General features: G+C 38.4%; 1 protein-coding gene across 1 annotated transcript; it reads right to left on the reverse strand.

Moving 5' to 3' along the window:
• Positions 1–10263: 10263 nt before the first annotated feature.
• LOC149834642 (uncharacterized) lies at positions 10264–15384 on the reverse strand. Its single transcript, XM_090011517.1, has 5 exons — positions 14915–15384; positions 13512–13564; positions 12247–12324; positions 11557–12163; positions 10264–10839 (listed from the first exon to the last, which is right to left on the reverse strand). The coding sequence occupies exons 1-5, from the start codon at positions 15059–15061 to the stop codon at positions 10345–10347; spliced, it is 1380 nt and encodes a 459-aa protein (XP_089867643.1). The 5' UTR covers positions 15062–15384; the 3' UTR covers positions 10264–10344.
• Positions 15385–19266: the final 3882 nt, after the last annotated feature.

A 19266-nucleotide genomic window follows, 5' to 3' on the forward strand; every position in this document is an offset into this window, starting at 1 on the left:
AAAGTCAAAGGAACAATTCTATACTATGGGGCATTCATCCAAAATGTAAACAGACGATGTTGGCATGAGCAAAAAGCTCATGTTCATCATGACCTACTCTGCTTCTGTGTTTTGCAGGATCAACTCTCACGCTGGCAGTTACTTCGTACTTTTCAATATTTAGTCAAGTCCTTTATAGGTCAGATTTAGTTAAATTTAGAAGTAAACCAAACCCGACCTACAACTGTTTGAGTTAGAACCAACTTAAATATAAATCAGTTGGACAAACAAACAATTTGGATTTGTTGGTTCAATTATGAACTGGGTAGCTAGTGGATTGCGGTCACACTTGGATGAAAGGATTGAACTTATTTCTAGTGTTAAAGTTCCACTCAACTGGTAGGTCAACTTGCATCACCGAGTTGAAAGGATGTCACGAGGGGAAAACCCACAGAGGCACCCTCTTCTGCAAGGTTGAACCTGGGTGGGCACTAGGCCAGTCCTCGGCTAATATATTTGGCTATGGCTTAGTGTGGACTGAGCCTCTAGCCAGAACCAAGCAGACACAGGCTGCCCATTCTAGCCAGTTATATATATATATATATATATATATATATATATATAATCACTACAAGGATGAGGGTCAATAGTGGTCACTTTTCTCATTGTCATTGCCTTATTTATTGTCAGTATAAGTATATAATAATGACAAAAAACCCCATCATTTTTTTTTATTTCGTTGAGTAATAACGATAACATTTATAGGTCGCCATTAAAGTGTAATCCAACACCAGCAAAGGATCTCATCGAAACTGAGAATGCCAATAGTGGTAACCCACGTTATAACGATGACAATTTTGTATTGCCGTTATAACCCATAACAGAAAGAATTAACTCGTTGTTATAGTATATAACGATAAGAAATAACCAACAAGAAGTCGTGACAAGGGAGGACCCAGAAAGCAAGAATAGAAGTTAAGGATGAGGGAGCATCTCTTGAGTTAGATGGCTACGATATTACGCAGCTCCGGCCTCGACGAAGCAAGTAGAAAGGCGAAAAGTGCAAAAGCCGCAACACCTTCAATCATCTTGGTGGGCGGCTCCCAATCCTTGATATCTTTAATCTTTCTTCCATCCATGAGTAGTTTGCCTCCGCAACTGGTAGCAAGAGGAAGGGATCACTTGCTCCTTGACATTGACAATTATTGAAATAAGAAAAGATGATTGATGAGGCATAAGACAATGAATTAAGGGATCAGATGGTTGGGGTGACAAAGGATGTGCTTGTACGATTGATAGAGGACTGGGTGAGCTATGATGTTGATTATTGGGAACTAGAACTCCTCTATATTAGAAATATGTCTTTCTAGGAGCACCATTGAGAAATGCTGAACGAAAAAGGATGTGTCTGACTCTAGAAAATCATTGGCATCCTAGCTCATGAGAAGTACAGTCGACCGTGTACGACAGGTGTATCTCTCTTTGCCGATCTACAAGGTCGGGGTGTATGTTCTACTCGCTAAAAAACCTTGTATGTAGCTGAATCAACATTGCTTTCTACTTCTTGGCCCTGCTGCTTGGATGACCTGATGGAGTTCATTTCCTCTCATTCATTGTCGCTTTGCTGTGGCACTGTTTCCTTTCCAGTCCTTGTCCGAACCATGATGGAATGTCAATGTCCTCTCTGTAGGTTAAAATGGGATATTTAGGAAAAAAAAATTGGAGGAAATTATGATAAGGGGAGAAATCAAAATCTGATAAAAATATCCCATTACGAGGGATTGGGTTGTCACCAAAAATTTGTGACAACCGCATTGTTTTTCTGTGAAAAAGGATAAAAATATGAACAAATATTTAATTTTGAAAGGGACATATCTCGACATATAGACTATTAATGTAACATGTATTGTATCTTGATCCATATGCCTTTTCTCTTAAGAAAGACATTAGAAACATTAGCCATATGCCAAAAATTAGATTGACACTGGTAACACGAGGATTTTCAATCCTCAAAACCTACCGTGGTTTAATGGTTCTACAAAAATGAAGATTTTTTGAAAGATCATTAGTGGCAATCAAGTGGAGCTTTCAAACGCTGATTCCATGGGTCTGACGCTTACCTTTTCATAAGTTACACACTTTAGGTCAGGCCTTGCTATAACCAACCTCACTGATTCCACTTAACCCGATAACGGCAATGCAGAAATGGCATCGTTATAGGCTTTAAACTTGCAAAAATAAATTTTTTATTAGTTTTATTTTTTTTTACCTTACATTAAACAAAACGATAAATATAAGTCAAATATACACTTCAAACATCCTAAAATATAAACATACACTAGTGTTTATTCATAGATTGTTAGTTTGTGCATTGAAGTTAAGGTGACTAAAAAAACTTATAAATAAATGAAAAGAAAAGAAAAGGTGCGACTTTAAGTACAACATAATAAGATGTTTTTATTTATAAGGAAGATGCATTTTCTCACTCCAAGCACATCATAATAATCCCTTGCTGCCAGTGACCTTGATCCTACAAAAAGATAGAGATCAACAAAAGTGAGAACATAAAGACATAAGAAACTGACTACCAAGAAAAAGAAAGTAGACAAAAAAAAGAGAGTGAGAATCATACAAACCTGTAGCATGGATCAACCTAACGCCATAACTTTTATCCCTCAGTGCTCCATCAAATCTCTCATTTCTTGGTCTCAATTGCCCTAGATAATCAGAAGTACACGGATTGAAAAATCCGCTATCACCCAAAAGTATCAAATCTAAAAGTTTAAAGGGTTGGATCCCTTTTGGGATATAGATTAGAACTGTTCTAGGCACAACCTCAGTACAGACTACCAGCCCACACCACTCAGATGAGTTGGTTCTGATCAGTCATAATGATGAGAGGTGGTTTGTATACCAAGTCTTCGTTCTAAGGATGGGAGAAACAAGCTTGTTGCGAGAATGTTGGGCTCTCAAGCTTGTATTATTAGTAAATGACCTGTGCTTGAGCCCGGACTCCGTAAAAGCCCAGTATACTTGTTAGGAGTTTATCAATCCCAAAAATTTGACGACTCTATCAGTATGCACTTTTAGATTTATTTACACTCACTGTGGCCCCCATTAAACTGTTGAATATGATTCATGGAGCTTCCATTAATGAAATAGCATAAAAACACTAGCGTTTGAACTTTGGCTTACAGCAAAATTGCAAATGCCAGAAGCAAACACCCAAGAGCCATGATAGCACGATCCGTGCGCCAACTTCTGAACCTGTTGCACCAGCTGAAAGCCGTCGGTAGCACGCCAACGTTCCAATAACACAGCCACCGCTACCCTCCTCCATTCAGAAACAAAGAAAAAGTTGCAACTTTTTTAGAAACCCGCCAACACGCAAACACACAAAAAACGAACCCAATGGAGATGGGTTTCTATCAAACAGTCCAAAAACTCAGTAAAGCAAAATCATTACCTCTCGATGGGTATGGCGATGCTCGAGAGAAGGAAGGGCTGGGCGTGGAACGGGGGCGGAGAGATTGGGATTCTTCATGCCCCGGAGAGAGAGAGAGGCACACCTCGATTCTTCTAGAATGAAGGCTCTGATCAAGGGTCCGTTTCCCTTCACTTATAAAGGTTTCTTCCTGCAGTTAGTCCCATCTGTAGAGAGAGAGAGAGAGAGAGAGAGAGCAAAAGAATTTTTTTTAAATGTATATACTCTATAACAACGATGACATTTATGTCACCGTTACAGTGATTTAGTAGTAAACCATATAACAGTCACATGAGCATGTCGTGATTATTGATCTATAACAAGATTAAATGGCTGTTAAATATTATAGTAAAAGTGTTTTATGAAAATATTTAACGGCCAAACACATGTTGTTAAAGACATTGTTAACAACGATTTATAAAGTCATTATTATATAACATCATTATTGGTCTTATTATTGATTGTTAAATATTGTTGTTATATTGATTTAACGATCAGATAATATCGTTGTTAAAGAGATATCTTTAACAGTGATATATAAAGTCATTGTTACAGGCACAACGGTAAAGCATTACATGGTGCTGTTCATTTTGACAATAATAGAGTAATAATGACACAAAATTTATGTCATCCCTCTAGTACCTAGTAAGCAGTAAAAACAAAAAATACGTCATTATTTTCTAATCAATAACAGTGCCTCACTGCTATTGACCCTTATCTCTGTAGTGTTATATTATATATTATATAATAGACTCAGCTCGATTAGGCTCATGGGCCTACTGGAAAGGCTGTGGGGCAGGCTTTTCCCAACAGGATGGCCTGTCATTGGTGGGCCAGGCTGGCCCGATGCCCACCGTATCAATGTGTACCAGCTCGTATCGGGCAGAAAACTAATACGCTTCCCCCTTGAATTGGTTATTTTATAATAAAAATAAAAAATACTTATTTTTTTAATATTATTTTAATAGCTTTGATACGTAATATTTTCTAGTTGTTTTTTTGGCCTGTTCAGTACGATTCACTTGAGTATTGGTATCGGCCGATTCACCTGAATCGTTGGCCAAACGATACAGGCAGATACCGATACTGACAACATTGGTTTTATCAACGGAAGGTCTGCATATGCAACTGTGCGGGTGGTGATGTGGAGGGTTTTCCCTTGGCTTAAGAAAAAAAAAATAATAATAATAATAATATTAAGATTTGTTAGGTAACTACATAAAAATAAGAGCATGTGTATATTTGGGTTTAGGTATAAATTTATTCGGGTTATGAATTAGTTTGGGTATGAATCTGGCCAGGTCCTTACCAGTTCAGGTTGTTACATGAACGGGTACAAACGGGTTTGGATAAAATATAGGGCTTAGATTTAGGTCAGTTATGAAGCTTAATGCCTATTATAAATAGCCAAACAAGACGGGTAAAGAAACGGGTCAGGTACAAAGGGGTTCAGGTATAAATGAACCCGAACCTAACCAGACACATGGATCTATTAAAATAGGTTCAAACTGGATCTAATCCGCTCAATTCTTCTGTTTTTTTAGGTTCACCTAACCCACTTATCTGGATGGCCCAACCCAGTCCAATCCCATGTCCATTAAAGCCTGACCGTTGAGGCTCCAACCTGATCCCTCAACAATCAATGCCGGCACATATCCACTTCAAGTTGGACCCAGGTGTTATCAGGCATGCGTTGAGCTTGGTCCCAACCAGTGTTATAAAAAATGCGCCTTGAGGCGCAAAAGGCGCAAGCCCGAGGCATGAGAGCAAAAAGAAAAAAACAGAAAGAAGAAGAAGAATTGAGATTTTCTATTGCATATTGGTTGTTAGTATACAATTATGTAATCAGTTTTTTAGTTACTTTGAATTGATTAGTTTATTTTACTTTTATTTTTAATTACTTTGTTTTTATTTATTTAAGATTTTTTTATTGCTTATTGGTTGTTACTTGCTTTATAGGATATTATATTTTTCAATTATATAATTAGTTTTCCAGTTATGTAATCAGTTTCTTAGTTACTTTAAATTAATTAGTTTATTTTATGTACTTTTATTTTTAATCAGTAAGCTTTTAATTAGTTTAGTTTGCTTTTTATATGTTAATCTCATATTTTTTTTAGTACTTATTTGAGATTTTCTATTGCTTATTGGTTGTTGCTTGCTTTATAGGGCATTATATTTTTTAATTATATAATTAGTTTTCCAGTTATGTAATCAGTTTCTTAGTTACTTTGAATTAATTAGTTTATTTTACTTTTATTTTTAATTGCTATTGCTTATTGGTTCTTGTTTTATAGGACATTATATATTTCAATTATATAATTAGTTTTTCAGTTATGTAATCATTTTTTTAGTTACTTTTATATGTTAATCTTATATTTTTTGGTATTGATTTGAGATTTTCTATTTCTTACATCAATAAAGCATTTATTTATTTTATTTATATTTTTAAATATTTTTTTTTATAATAGTTTTTAAGATTTAAAAAAAAAATTTGAAGCTTAGGCTTAGCCACAGTTTTTGGTGGAGCGCCTGGCTACGCCTCAACGCTTTTCACAACACTAGTCCCAAGTGAATTTGTTCCAAGATCCATGATCGACTCGGTTCAGGATGGGTGGTGTTAGGCCCATTGAAGTCTTTTAGGCTGCATTTGTTTCACCGGACAAATGCCACCTGCACACACCAAGTGGCAGTTGCTGAGGACAGGTTGCTCCCCCATTGGTGAGACTCACAAGTTTCATAGCACCCCTTAATCTCCCTGCCAGGACCGCTTTGGTTCATGTGTATCAAATGAGGGACAGGGACCTGTCTGTCCCCGCTCGGGGGAAGCAGATCAGGTCATGCTGAACATAAGCGTTTTTGCTCATGCCAACATCGTGGCCATCCGATTTGCATATGCAACCCAATATCCACTCTAGTAGGAAAAGAGACCAAATTCTTAAGATAGTAGCTGAAAAAGTTGAAGATAAAATAGAGGGCGAATAGCTAAACCCACTTGTCTCACTTCCATGCGAATCATTCTCTCACACAAATAATGATTTCAGTTAGCTCCAAAATGAACGTAAGAGAATGGGGCATGAGAAAATGACTCATCGCCAAAATATGAACCACAAAGGGCCTCTTCTGATTCTAATTCATACGATTCCAAATCACATTTGATTTGAAACTATGGGCACGTTTGGAAGCGAGGAAAACTCTCATAGGAAAATAAAGTTTTGCATATGAAAAGTTTTTCAAAAGAAATTTATTCGCTTGTTTGTATAGCATGAGAAAACCAAAGTGGGAAAATATGAAAAAATTTGCCACGAGGTGAGATATGGGTGGTAGGGAGCGTAAAAATAAATTTTTTCTTGTTAGGAAACATTCCTCCACCTCTCTCATGAAGGAATGTTTCCTATAAAAAAGTTAACTTTTTAGAAAAATTCTCAGCAAAAAAGTATCTTATTTGAAATTAAAGGTCAGAAAATTAGTAGGGATTTTTTCTATTTTGCACCACTTGTCCTATATCTTTCTCCCTTCCAAACGTGCCCTATATGTGGTTGGGAAAGCAAAAGTGCCATAAATTATGGGAGTTAGGGTTTGGATTTCCCAACAATTTAGAATTGGCTATTTTTTAAATTGTTTGGTCCAAACTTGTAAGGAACAGTGACAGGCTGACTCCAAGAAGCATGTATAGGTTAAGACAAATTAGAACAGTGGCAGACTGGGACCAAGAAATATGTAATGGCTAAAACATGATATTCCTTCAGCCATGTGTGTATTAGGACTGATAAGGGCTCGATATGACCGACCCATGTCTTGCCCCGAGCCTAGCCTGACTCATCCGTACTTGGGCTCAGGTTGGGCTCTTTAAGCCTGACTCAGTTAACGAGCCGGGCCTGCAGGCTCCGATTATCTAATTGGGCCAGATCCAACCCGATTTTATTCGGGTTTGGGCTGCAAAATGCAGCTCAAGCCTTACCTGACATAGGCCGGGTACCCAACAGGCTGTCGGGCATCCTGGCCCAATGGCCACCCTTACGTATGACGTCCTTCAAATAAAGTGTCCTTTCATGTAAGGATGTTAACGGATCGAATTTTATCCATTATCTAACCAATTCTGATCTCATATAGTCAGATTTTGCAAGCCTAAAGCATATAATAGGATGTGGATATGGTTTTGAATTTCTGCTACTGAAACAGACAGATATTTAGATTTGATGGATACCCCAATCAATTACATGTAAAAAATCAGATTTGGTACGAGTTTTTTCACCATTCAAATCCAAATCCGAGTCCAAATCTGTTTAGCAAACATCAGATTAATCGGATATGCTATTAACTACATCCGATCCAAATCAGAACCGTTTGCTTTCCCTAGTGGTTTTCTAAGGGCATGTGCTTTCCCATGAAACAAACAAAGATATTGGAATAATTGAAAACTGCACCACAATGGGCCCGGGACACATCGAAGAATTCAATATTATGAAGGTACAAACTTTCTTTAAAGCTTAGCATTAAAAACAAAGATGAACCAAGTCACCTAAGAAATTTACTTGGTCCAAAGGCATATTAATTTAGCCTGTAGTCATATCTCTCACCTTGGCTTTGTAGACTTCATTAATGTATTCTTATAGTGGTTCCTTTATGTCTTATTATATATGAGAACATAACTAAATCATTAAAGTACAAAAGTCTAAGCCCATATATATGGAGCTTTCACTGGCATACCCATTCAGCACCATCATTCCCAACAAAACTGGTTTATTTTATTACCTAAGTGGGTACATTAAACAGATTTTATATGGCCCAGGGCATGGTTGATCTGAACCCGAATCCAATTTTCTAGGCAGAAAAGTCAGAATCCGGAACAGATCTGGTGAAATAGACCCGAATCTATATCCGAATCTTATATGGTAGTATCAGGCTTGGTAAAATATAGGTGGGAAGCATGCATTTTACATGTAAGAATACAAATAAATGATCTGAATCCAAATATGGATGCAAAGGAAAATATCAATCCGAATACGATCCCAAATCTGAGAAAAAGTCCAAGAATATTAGTTAAAACATGTTTGGATTCATATATGAAAATAATGCATTGGATTTAATTGGACCTTCAATCCTAATCCAATCCATTTGTAATTACATGGCTGTTGACCAGAGTTCAAATAAGATTCCACTTAACAAAGCTCTGCTAATTGAGTGTGTTATTTTTCTTAATGATCACAATATTTAAACCCTAGACCCCTCTTCTAAGATGGTGAAACGCAGGAAAAAAAATCCGTTATCAAGATTTTCTAGATAAAGGAAGATCTCCCAATAAATTAAAAAAATTGTTTTTGTTGAAAAATATTAGTGTGTTTTAAATTTTAAGAATATGTAAGAAAACGTGATTTTTTTCCAAACAGGTGATATTTTGAAATTCTTTTTGTCCTTTCACATGATAATAGACCCAAGGGGGTTTGGTTGGCGTAGTGGGAGTGGGATGGGGCTTAAGCAGTTTGATGTGGGGTCGAGGGGTAAGCCATCAGAGTTTTATTCTGATAGGACAGCCATCAGGCTGAACCAGTGTGGCTAGGTCTCTGAGCCTGGGGCCGATTTCTCAGAGTAAAAAGGAAAACACATGATAATGTCGCAATTAAAGCATTGTAGAAATCTCCAACCCCAAGCTTCCCACCTTTAGTGTTGCTCTAATCAATGCCGTAAGAATTGAAGTTCATCAATATGAACAAGGTTCATTGATCTCACAACAAACCGACCTAAGGCTGATTGTCAAAAGCCAGACTAAAGGAATGCAAAACAGCAATTCATACAATCCCCATATGGTTTCTTAAGATGACAAAAGCCAATCACCTTTACAAGTCACAAGTACATGGTCAAAATGAGATGAAGATCTCATTAGCCCATGACTTTTCACTATTAAGTTGGCAGCAAAACAGGCATCATCTCTTAAACTATTATGAATGGCCAACTTTCTGAACCTTGTTGCTGTGGGCAAGTTGTCAGGGCACCCCCCAACATTCCTCTAGTTGATTGACACATGTCAGACCCTTTCAGAAAAGCCCAGAATGACCATCCTCCAATGCATGTAAAGAAACAAAAAAAACCAAAGTTTTTTTTGCCTAGCGCTAGGATGGTAGGATCATTGAGCACTGCAAAGCAATAATACTAGTATGGATATGAAAATTAATAATAATAATTATATATAAAACAATTGAATAATTTATGTATATATTCACCTTTTATAAGCTAATATTTATTTAAATCAACTACCTTTTAGAATTCGGTAGACCATAAATTAGCTTTAAGCTTCAAACTAATTGATATGTGTGTAATAATAACATAGTTTTGGCAAAATTTTATTGTATAATTAAGATATTAAAATGCCATTAAATTCATGAAACAATGAGATTTTATAAATGTATATTTTTAAAACTTAACTATTTGTAGTTATTGCAAAATTTAAAAATTTGCCAATTATTCATGACTCAAAGGAAAAGTTTAGCTTAATTGATTTTTTTATTCCGATTAATTACAATTTGGCAATAAAGGCAATCCGACCCATATGACTGCTCTCTCTCTCACCCCCCGACTGATTGCATCACCTTTTGATTGCCAAAGACGATACGCAATACAAGATATGCTGTACTTCAATCCTTTTCTCTTGTCTCCTGATTTTGACTTTAAATAAAAATGTATAATTATCAGTAAATCCCCTAAATGTTTTCCCAAGGATACACAAAAGGTGGCTGTTAGCTGTTTCCCTTCTCCCTCGTCCTCAACATAGCAATGCACATAAAAGAAATGCAAAAAAAAAAGCAAAGGATATACATAAACAAAAATTTCAAAATTTTACAACAGTAAACAGTTATACGGCCGGCAGATATTCGAGCCATGGTTCACCTTTTCCTACCCTTTCCAGAAGAACCCTTTAGTCGTTTCGCTCTTAGCTCATCACCACTCTTTGCAGTCTGCACTGCACCTCTCTTTGCGGGCAAAGACGATCTATTCCCATCTTCACCACTCTTGACATCACTGCCCATTGGAAACTTGTTCTCTGCAGAACCTTTACTGGTAAGATGGTGTTTGCTCGGCCGAGCGCTTCGAGGCTTTACTGGATTCGGAATCTGGTTTGCAAGAAGAGCACTTCTCTGATTGCTACCTTGTTCCTTATCCATGAATTCCCTGGACCTTTTCGTGACAAATTGACGTAAAGCGGTGGCTGAATTGTACTCAGATGAGCTCTTTGGGTAGTAAACCAGAGCATTGTTCAATAAGAGCAGAAGATCCCTCAGCAACTCCGAGCTTGTGGTGTAAAAGTTCTTATCTACACTTGTCCTTATCGTCTCCAGGTCAATGTGCCTCCTTATCACTTTTTTGTAACTAGCCCTCCTCTGACCATCCAAGAAAAAAAGCTTTTTTAACCAATGATTCAACGGAGATGAAGCTATAATATCATCAAAAGGGCAGAAAAACACCAATTTCATTCACAAAAAAAAGATGATATGCAATCGATGTAAATCCAGTCCATGCAACCATGTCACATGGACAGGCTGAAAAGGATACAGGACACACCATTTTTGTACAGCAGGAGACGGCCTTAACTTGAAGTATCCTTGTGAATTGCAACCATGCATGATAATGTGGACCAAGATGGTACGTATCCACAGCAGTAGTGATGCCAAATATTTTGCATTCAAAGCTATTGACAAAATCTCATTAGTCATTACCATAAACATACAACCACGGAAGCCAACAGGCCATAAATGGTTTAGTGGTCGTTCTCATGCTATTTCTATCTTCAATGCACAACTTGCACCCTTAATTCCATAATTTGAATATAAAAATAAATTGGCAGCACAGATGAGCCCCAGTTCTTGTCTAAAAGGCTCTCTGTTCATGGCAGAAAGCAATTACAATACAATGTTTCAGTTAGTCTAAAAGAATCATATCACTCGTAAAAACACCATTACGCCCCCAACCAAAGATGATTTTTTTCCTTCTTTGTGGTGATATATAGCATGAATTTCAATCAAAGACACGAAAAATTCGGTTTGATTAGCACTTCCATAATTCTAAACAGAGCATTCACATAATTTACTCTCTCTTACCTGACACTCGAGCCGGCGACCGAAGACAGCTCCATCCTTGTGCTCCATGATGCAATCAAGAAACCGTGGCATCCAATCCAAATTAAAGCCCACACTTTCTTTGCTTCTTCTGCTGTCATCACTAGAAACCTTGACGATCTTCCCATGATTTCTGATCGTTTCATCAGTCTCTTTAGCAACAACAGTGTTGGCAGAGCTCAACACATCACTCTCCCCTGTACCACCACCGCTGCCAACATCCCTTGTCCCTCTGCACACTTTCCTCCTCCTCCTCCCTCTTCTCTTCCTCAGAGTCCCGAGAGCCGTCGCCGGCTTCTCCAAACCCTCCTCCAACGCCTCCAACTTCACTTTAACCCTGTCACCCTCAGCTTCTCGAGCTCCCATGGCCGGAACATGACACTCTTGCGACCAGTTCCTCCTGACTTCCTCCACACCCTGTGTGATGCTGCCAGCTGATGAACCATCCTTGGACTTCTCCTTCCCGGTAAACTCCCCCCCATCGGCATTCTCTGCCAGCGACGAGAATTCCGGCCGGCAAGACTCATCGTCCAAGTCATCCCTATCGCCTTTCGCGGCCTTGAGACCTTCAAGCTTCGACTGCAAAGATCTGCAAAACATGGCCAGTGAATCCTGCAATCACCAGAAGAGAAGTGTGTACATGTATGTACGTGTGGAAACACAAGTACTGACCCAATGGAGTCTTCAGACTTCTCTATCTCCCTCTTCAACTCTGCAACTCGGAGCTTCCTCAAATCTTCGAACCACGCACTACAAATTAAAGATTTCTTTGTACTTTATGTTTTCACTATCAAGCAAATCAAGATTGTTTTTCTACAATGAAAATCTAAATTCGTTAATAAATTCCCTACGTTGTCATGTACACGATCAGGATTTTTCGTGGAATTAATATTAAGAAAAGTATTAAAACGGTCAAAATTTATTTCTTTTAAAAAAAATGGCCATACGTGTCTGATTCACGTGGGTGGCATGCCGTATCGTGTCATCATCTAAACATGACACGCGCTCTAAAAGGCGTGTCACTGGGACGCCAACCAACCTCGGATTTATATATAACACCACTAGATTGCAGAACAAAATGCATGGGTCAGATAGCTACTGTACTATCCATCTTACGTGTACGGTGCTACTGCTACCGAAATCGAGCCGAGATCAACCACGAGCCCGAGACGGTCAACCAGCTGGAGAAAAACCATTCCCGGCTAGATTGGTCTGAGCCAAGACGGTCATGATCCGTCTCACCAACTTCTAAAATCCGAAACAATTGACGGACACCGAGCAGCATGACTCGGTTGACTCATTCGGTTCGTAAGCGAATCATATGGTTCGAGTCGCACCCCAACTTGGTAAGGGCAGACCAAGTCGATCTCACCACAAACCAAACCAAACCAAACAACACAAGTCTCACATGTGGGTCCCATCCCATGTGAGGGTCGGGATCGTGGTCTGACATTTGAATCAGATATCAGACCAAACCCAAACCAGTTAATGAGTTAAACCTCTCATCAATGAGATTCGGTCCAGTGCGGAGTCTTACACCTCATCTCGAATTCAGAACCGAATCCACATATATCAGAATTCTATTTTAAATCTAGTAGGATTCGGATTCAGTATTATATTTTTTTATCTAAATCCAAATCCAAAAGCAAAACCTTAGTTCACATTTAAAACTTGGCGTCTGACCCGTTTACATCCCATCAACGTACTCGAATAAATCGAAGATTTAATCGGAGAGGGATGGCAAGGAAGGTAAGCGCCCATCTCACCAAAATATCCAATACCAAAATATAACGGAAACCTACGGCATGGCACCGGCGTAATTTATCCATCTTTCTAAGGACAAATAATTAGATTGTGGATGGGTATTTTCGTTAGTGGGATAAACAGTGGGCCAAAAATAAATAAATAAATAAATAATACGTTTTTCTCGCCCTTACTCGTCGCACCCACTATATCGCTCCTGCAAATTGTCGTACTTGGCCTTGCACACCTGTAAAAATGACCAAAATATTAGACAGAATTACCAAAATATCACTAAAAAATCTCGCTATATCACATGGGTGCGGGTGCGGGTGCGAGTGCGAGTGCGAGTGCGAGTGCGCACTTTAAAAAAAAAAACTTGGGTCCAGGGGTGCGGCAAAAATATAAAAAATTATATATATATATATAATTCAAAAGTTGAACATAATCCTAAAGGTGTTGACTGCACTCAGGGTCAGGTTAACCACATCAGGTGCAGGTGCGATGTGGGTGCTGCACCTAGTTGAAGAGTCGCTGTAGCAACTAAATGAGTTTTTTCTGATTTTCAGTATTTTTTTTCACAGTTCTTACCCATAAATGTGTCAGGGCATGATCAATTTAAGAAGAATCCACACTTGAATCATGTATTTTTCATGAAAAAATGATATTTGAAGTATAAAAAATTCACAAAGATTTTGAACCGTTGATCTTTTAATCATCTAACGCTTCAATAGCTGATCCTGTAAAATCAAGTAGATGTGATCTGTACGGTTCAGAATTAAAAAAAAAACTGAAAACCCAATTTTGCTCGTTCATTTCACACCTAATGCGTGTATATATATAGTTGATAATTAAACAAACCAAATATAGTATATTTGTCAATTCATCTGAACATAAAAAAACAAAAAAAATGTGGAAAAAAGGTGGCTTCGACCGAAGAGCGCGATAACGTAGGCCAATATTTTCTCTACAACGTGATTACCACAAGTACCCTTCCTTTATCAAAAAATGACCAGGGACCATATTCTTCATGTGCAAGGACAATTTCGTCCATCGACCGATAGATTTTCGTGCTTTTTTGTGGAACAAAAAAGAAAATTAAAAAAAAAACGCAAATTCAACAAAGTCAAGAAAAGAGTGAGCTGACTCATTTGCCCCTACCCAACCTATTAAATGACCAACGTATCCCCCGCAACCAAATGTATTGTCCCCTAGCGAAAGGGAGGGAAACTTAAAAGTTAAGCTACATTCGGCGATGCTGCCAGCTGTACATCCATAGATGCGTATAACGGAACAAATGCCCACGGCTAAACACGTGGCAACCCAACCACATGGGCTTGTTTTCGTAATACGAACCATGCCACGGGATCGACTTCCCTTTCTAGAAACGCGACGACCGAATGCAAGCAGAACAAAGAAAGTAAACACGTCAACTTTTCGCTTTTTCAGGAAAGACAACCGTGTCCCCGACAGGGACAAAATCGTCATTTAAGAATTTGTCATGCGACCACCGCATATCAACGGCCACGGAAATTCAACAAAACAAAAAAAATAAAACAAAATTATTTTAAATTTTAGAGAGAGAGAGAGAGAATAATACCTCGGGGGTGAAAAGGTAGGGGAAGAGGGTTCGGGTCTGGACCTCCGAGGCGACGGAATCCCAGGCGGCGGTGCCGTGCCGGAGAACCGCCCCGCCAAGAACGAGCTCCTCCCACGTTCCCCATCTCACCGGCTCCGCCCCCTCCATATCATCCAACCAGCGCCCTCCACATCACCATCTCGGCCGCGCATCGTTCATCACCGCCACCGGTGTGAACGCCGGGAAACGGTTTTCCTCTTGAAAGATATCAGCGAACAAAGGAGGAAAAGGAAGAAGCCTGTTTTCCGGGGGTTGGTTTTCCGGCCTGGTGTGGTTGGTGGTTTTCGGAGGAAAAAAAAAGACCGGTATTTTTATATGGTGGGGTGACGTGTTCGTGGGTGTTGAAAAGATTGGAGGAGAGAAGGCCGAGGGGAGAGAGAGAGAGAGAGAGAGGAGGAGGGAGGAGGACTTTTTAGGTTTTCCTTCACCATCTTACCTTCTCTTTTCCCCTCTTTATATACTGCCCTTGGGTTGGATTACTAAATTAATCTTGTACATTTAGTAAAATTACATTTTGGTCGCGTGGACCCACCATGGCCACTGGGTCTCGGCTCTCGAGCTTTGAGTCGGTTGTAGGTGGACCCGGTTTGATTGTGCTGCACTAATAAATCGGTTGACATGACGCCACAAATCTCCATCATGAAAAATCCAGCAAGCTATTGCCGTAAATTTTGGCGAGTTTATAATATATATATAATGATACGAGCTTCTAATTAAATTGATACATAAAATTAGATCTCATCCACTTACCTTCTAATTAAATCGATACATAAAATTAGATATCATCCACTTACCTTGTAACAATAATGACTTGGTACGTGGTGAAATAAAAAGAAGTCTAAAAACAACAAAATAACTTACTTTAAGTGAACTCGGGTTTGGTACCCTCACAAGAGAACGGATCCTGAAAAACGCTGGGTGTGATTAGCAATCTCACCCAGCGTTTACAACCACAAAAACCTGCCTTTTTTCTGGGTTCCACTTGTACAACCGGGTGGGTTTTGTGGTTGTAAACTCTGGGTGAGATTGCCAGCGTTTTATACTATTCCGCTCTTGTGTCTCTTGAGTCGCACTTTTGAAGGACGTGAGGATAAAGTGCAATGTGATTGTATATTGTTATTGTGTTGCACCTAAATCGTTCTTCATCTTTTAAGGCATCATTGGACCAGACTAAGGATGACAATGAATCGAAAAAAAAAAATAATAGGGATTCATCTGAACCCACCCCGTTTAGACCAGGGATGAAAGACATAAATCAAGGAATGAAGGTGAAAATCAAAACCCGTACCGGATGAAGGTAGGGATGGACCCGCTTTGCTCCGATCTCCGTTAATGAAATTATTAATATACCCTTATATATTATAAAATTTTTATATATACATATATTCCTAACCCTAAACCCTTCATCTTCTTATTTTGTTCTTAATCCTTTTAAAATAAGAATGAAGTTAGTTTGAGATGAATAGCATCAGGTCTTGGTCACAAACAACTTAAAAATAGTAGTGGGGATTCCTGAACTGAAATTTAAGTAGTGGGGATTCCCAAACAGCTCTGCATGGATTTGATAAAATCATAAAAGCTGTGGATTAAAAGAGAGTGTTATAGAAATCTAAGTAAAAGTCGTGATAATGAGAATTTGGAGAAGTATATGATAGAAAAGAAAGAAGCTAAAAAAGTAGTTCGGAACGCGAGGGATAAGGTATATAAGGAGGTTTATGACAAGTTGGATACCAAAGAGGGTGAGAAGGATATTTATAGGATTGCAAAAATGAGAGATAGAAAATCGAGGGATCTGGGTATGATTAGATGTATCAAAGATGAAACGCAAAGGGTTTTAGTCAAAGATGAAGAGATTAAGGAGAGATTGAAAGATTATTTTGATAAGCTATTTAATGAAAGTCATGCTCAGGATCTTGGAGACTTTTCCATTCCTTTTCATGAGATGAATCGTGACTTTATGCGCAAGATTCAAAAGAAAGAAATTGCAGAGGCTTTGAAGAAAATGAAATCAAGAAGGGCAGTTGGCCCAGATGGTATACCTATCGAGGCTTGGAAATGCTTGGGAGAGAAAGGTTTAGAATGGTTGACAAATCTTTTTAACAAGATTTGGCGGACAAATAAGATGCCTAATGAGTGGAGGAAGAGTACTTTGGTGCCTCTATATAAGAATAAGGGTGATATACAAGATTGCACAAACTATCGTGGTATAAAACTCATGAGTCATACTATGAAACTTTGGGAGAGGGTGATTGAGTCTAGGTTGAGGAAGGTTGTCATGATATCGGAGAATCAATTTGGTTTTATGGCTGGAAGATCTACTATGGAAGCTATACATCTTCTTAGACAACTTATTGAGAGAAATAGAGAGAGGAACAAAGATTTGCATATGGTTTTTATTGATTTGGAGAAGGCTTACGATAGAGTACCTAGGGACGTTTTCTGGTGGACAATGATGAAGAAAGGTGTTTCTCTCAAGTACATTAGTATAATTAAAGATATGTATGAAGGAGTAGTAACCAATGTCCGCACTTGTGGAGGGGTGACAACCAATTTTCCTATAACGGTTGGGTTACATCAAGGATCTGCTTTAAGCCCTTTCCTATTTGCTATAGTGATGGATGAGCTTATGAGATCAATTCAAGAAAATGTGTCGTGGTGTATGTTGTTTGCTGATGATATTGTTTTGATTGATGAGTCTAGAGCTGGGGTTAATGCTAAGTTAGAATTATGGAGACAGACATTGGAAGCAAGATGTTTTAAGTTGAGTAAGAGTAAGACAGAATACATGGAATGTCGATTTAGTAAGCAACGAAATAGAGATGGGAGTGTAGTGAAGCTTGGTGAGCAAGAAATAACGGTGGATGATTCTTTCAAATATTTGGGATCTATCATTCAAAAGTATGGAAAAATTGATGGAGATGTAAATCATAGGATAAAGGTTGGGTGGATGAAATGGAAGAGTGCAACTGGAGTGTTGTGCCATCGTAGAATGCCATTGCGGTTGAAGGGAAAGTTTTATAGGACGACTATTAGGCCCGCTTTACTATATGGTACGGAATGTTGGGCTGCCAAGAGACATCATATTCAAAAAATGAGTGTAGCTGAGATGCGTATGCTGAGATGGATGTGTGGAAATACAATAAAAGATAAGATTCGGAACCAAAAGATACGTAAGAAGGTAGGCGTTGCACCCATTGAAAATAAGATGAGAGAGAATCGTTTACGGTGGTTTGGACATATTCGACGAAGGCCTAATGATGCTCCAGTTAGAAGGATGGAGAAATGGGAAAATATAGTAGTTAAAAGAGGTCGGGGTAGGCCTAGGAAGACATGGATGGAGGTGATAGGAAAGGATATGAATGCTTTGAACCTCACCGAGGACATGGCATTGGATAGAAATGAATGGAGGAGAAGGATTCTTGTGGAAGACCCAGAATGATTTTCTTTGTTGGTTCATATCGCCGACCCCAATTGTTTTGGGATGAAGGCGTAGTTGTTGTTGTTGTATAAAAGCTGTGGATTGTTCATTTTCATCTGTAGCTACCAGTTTCCTAACAGAGCCTAAGATACAGTCTGTCAGCAGTAGGGCTCAAGAAGATATGATTGAGGGTGATCAGATGCAGCAACACACTAAAAGTATGCAATTACATTTCACCTGATCCATGCACCCTTGAGCTCTCTAGTCTCTTCTTTTCCTTGTGAAATAACTTTTGAATTTGGATGGAAGAAGAAGAAATTTATAAACTGAAATGAGTAATTTTATATTTAGAATTATAGTGAACTACTATATGTCTAATATCTCCTATTTTACCTTACTTGGGAGCAGCAACTTATGTTGTATATTACAATGACTACCACCACTACAAATAAAACCAGGTTTGATACCGGTTTCAGGTGTACAATTTTTAGGGATGGATTTCTTATGCATTTAGAAACGAGTTTCTAAGCCTTTTTCTGAACTGATTTCTGCATTTTTTTGGAACCGGTTTTGTAATAGTACCAAGTATTTGTATGCCTCAAATTGGGATACAATGCTCTTATCAAGTTATATAGCGATAAAAAGGGTAAATATTTGGTGTTAATGAAGGTACAAAACTATTGAATAGAAATTACTTTTTTTTTCATATTTTTGTTTTATTTTTTTAGTATATTAGACCATAGTTACCAAGAAGGAAAATAGATACAAGTGATGCATGAAGTGAAAGTGAGGAAGCATGTGGGATTCATTTTAAGAGCAATTGTGGAGATGTGCGAGAAGTGTAAAAGGAAACATCAATGAAACGAGCGGGAAGCTAGGATGAAATGAGTGAAAA

The sequence above is a fragment of the Nuphar pumila genome, chromosome 6, assembly GCF_984573655.1.
Source record: "Nuphar pumila chromosome 6, dmNupPumi1.hap1.1, whole genome shotgun sequence".
In the NCBI taxonomy this organism is placed as follows: Eukaryota; Viridiplantae; Streptophyta; class Magnoliopsida; order Nymphaeales; family Nymphaeaceae; genus Nuphar; species Nuphar pumila.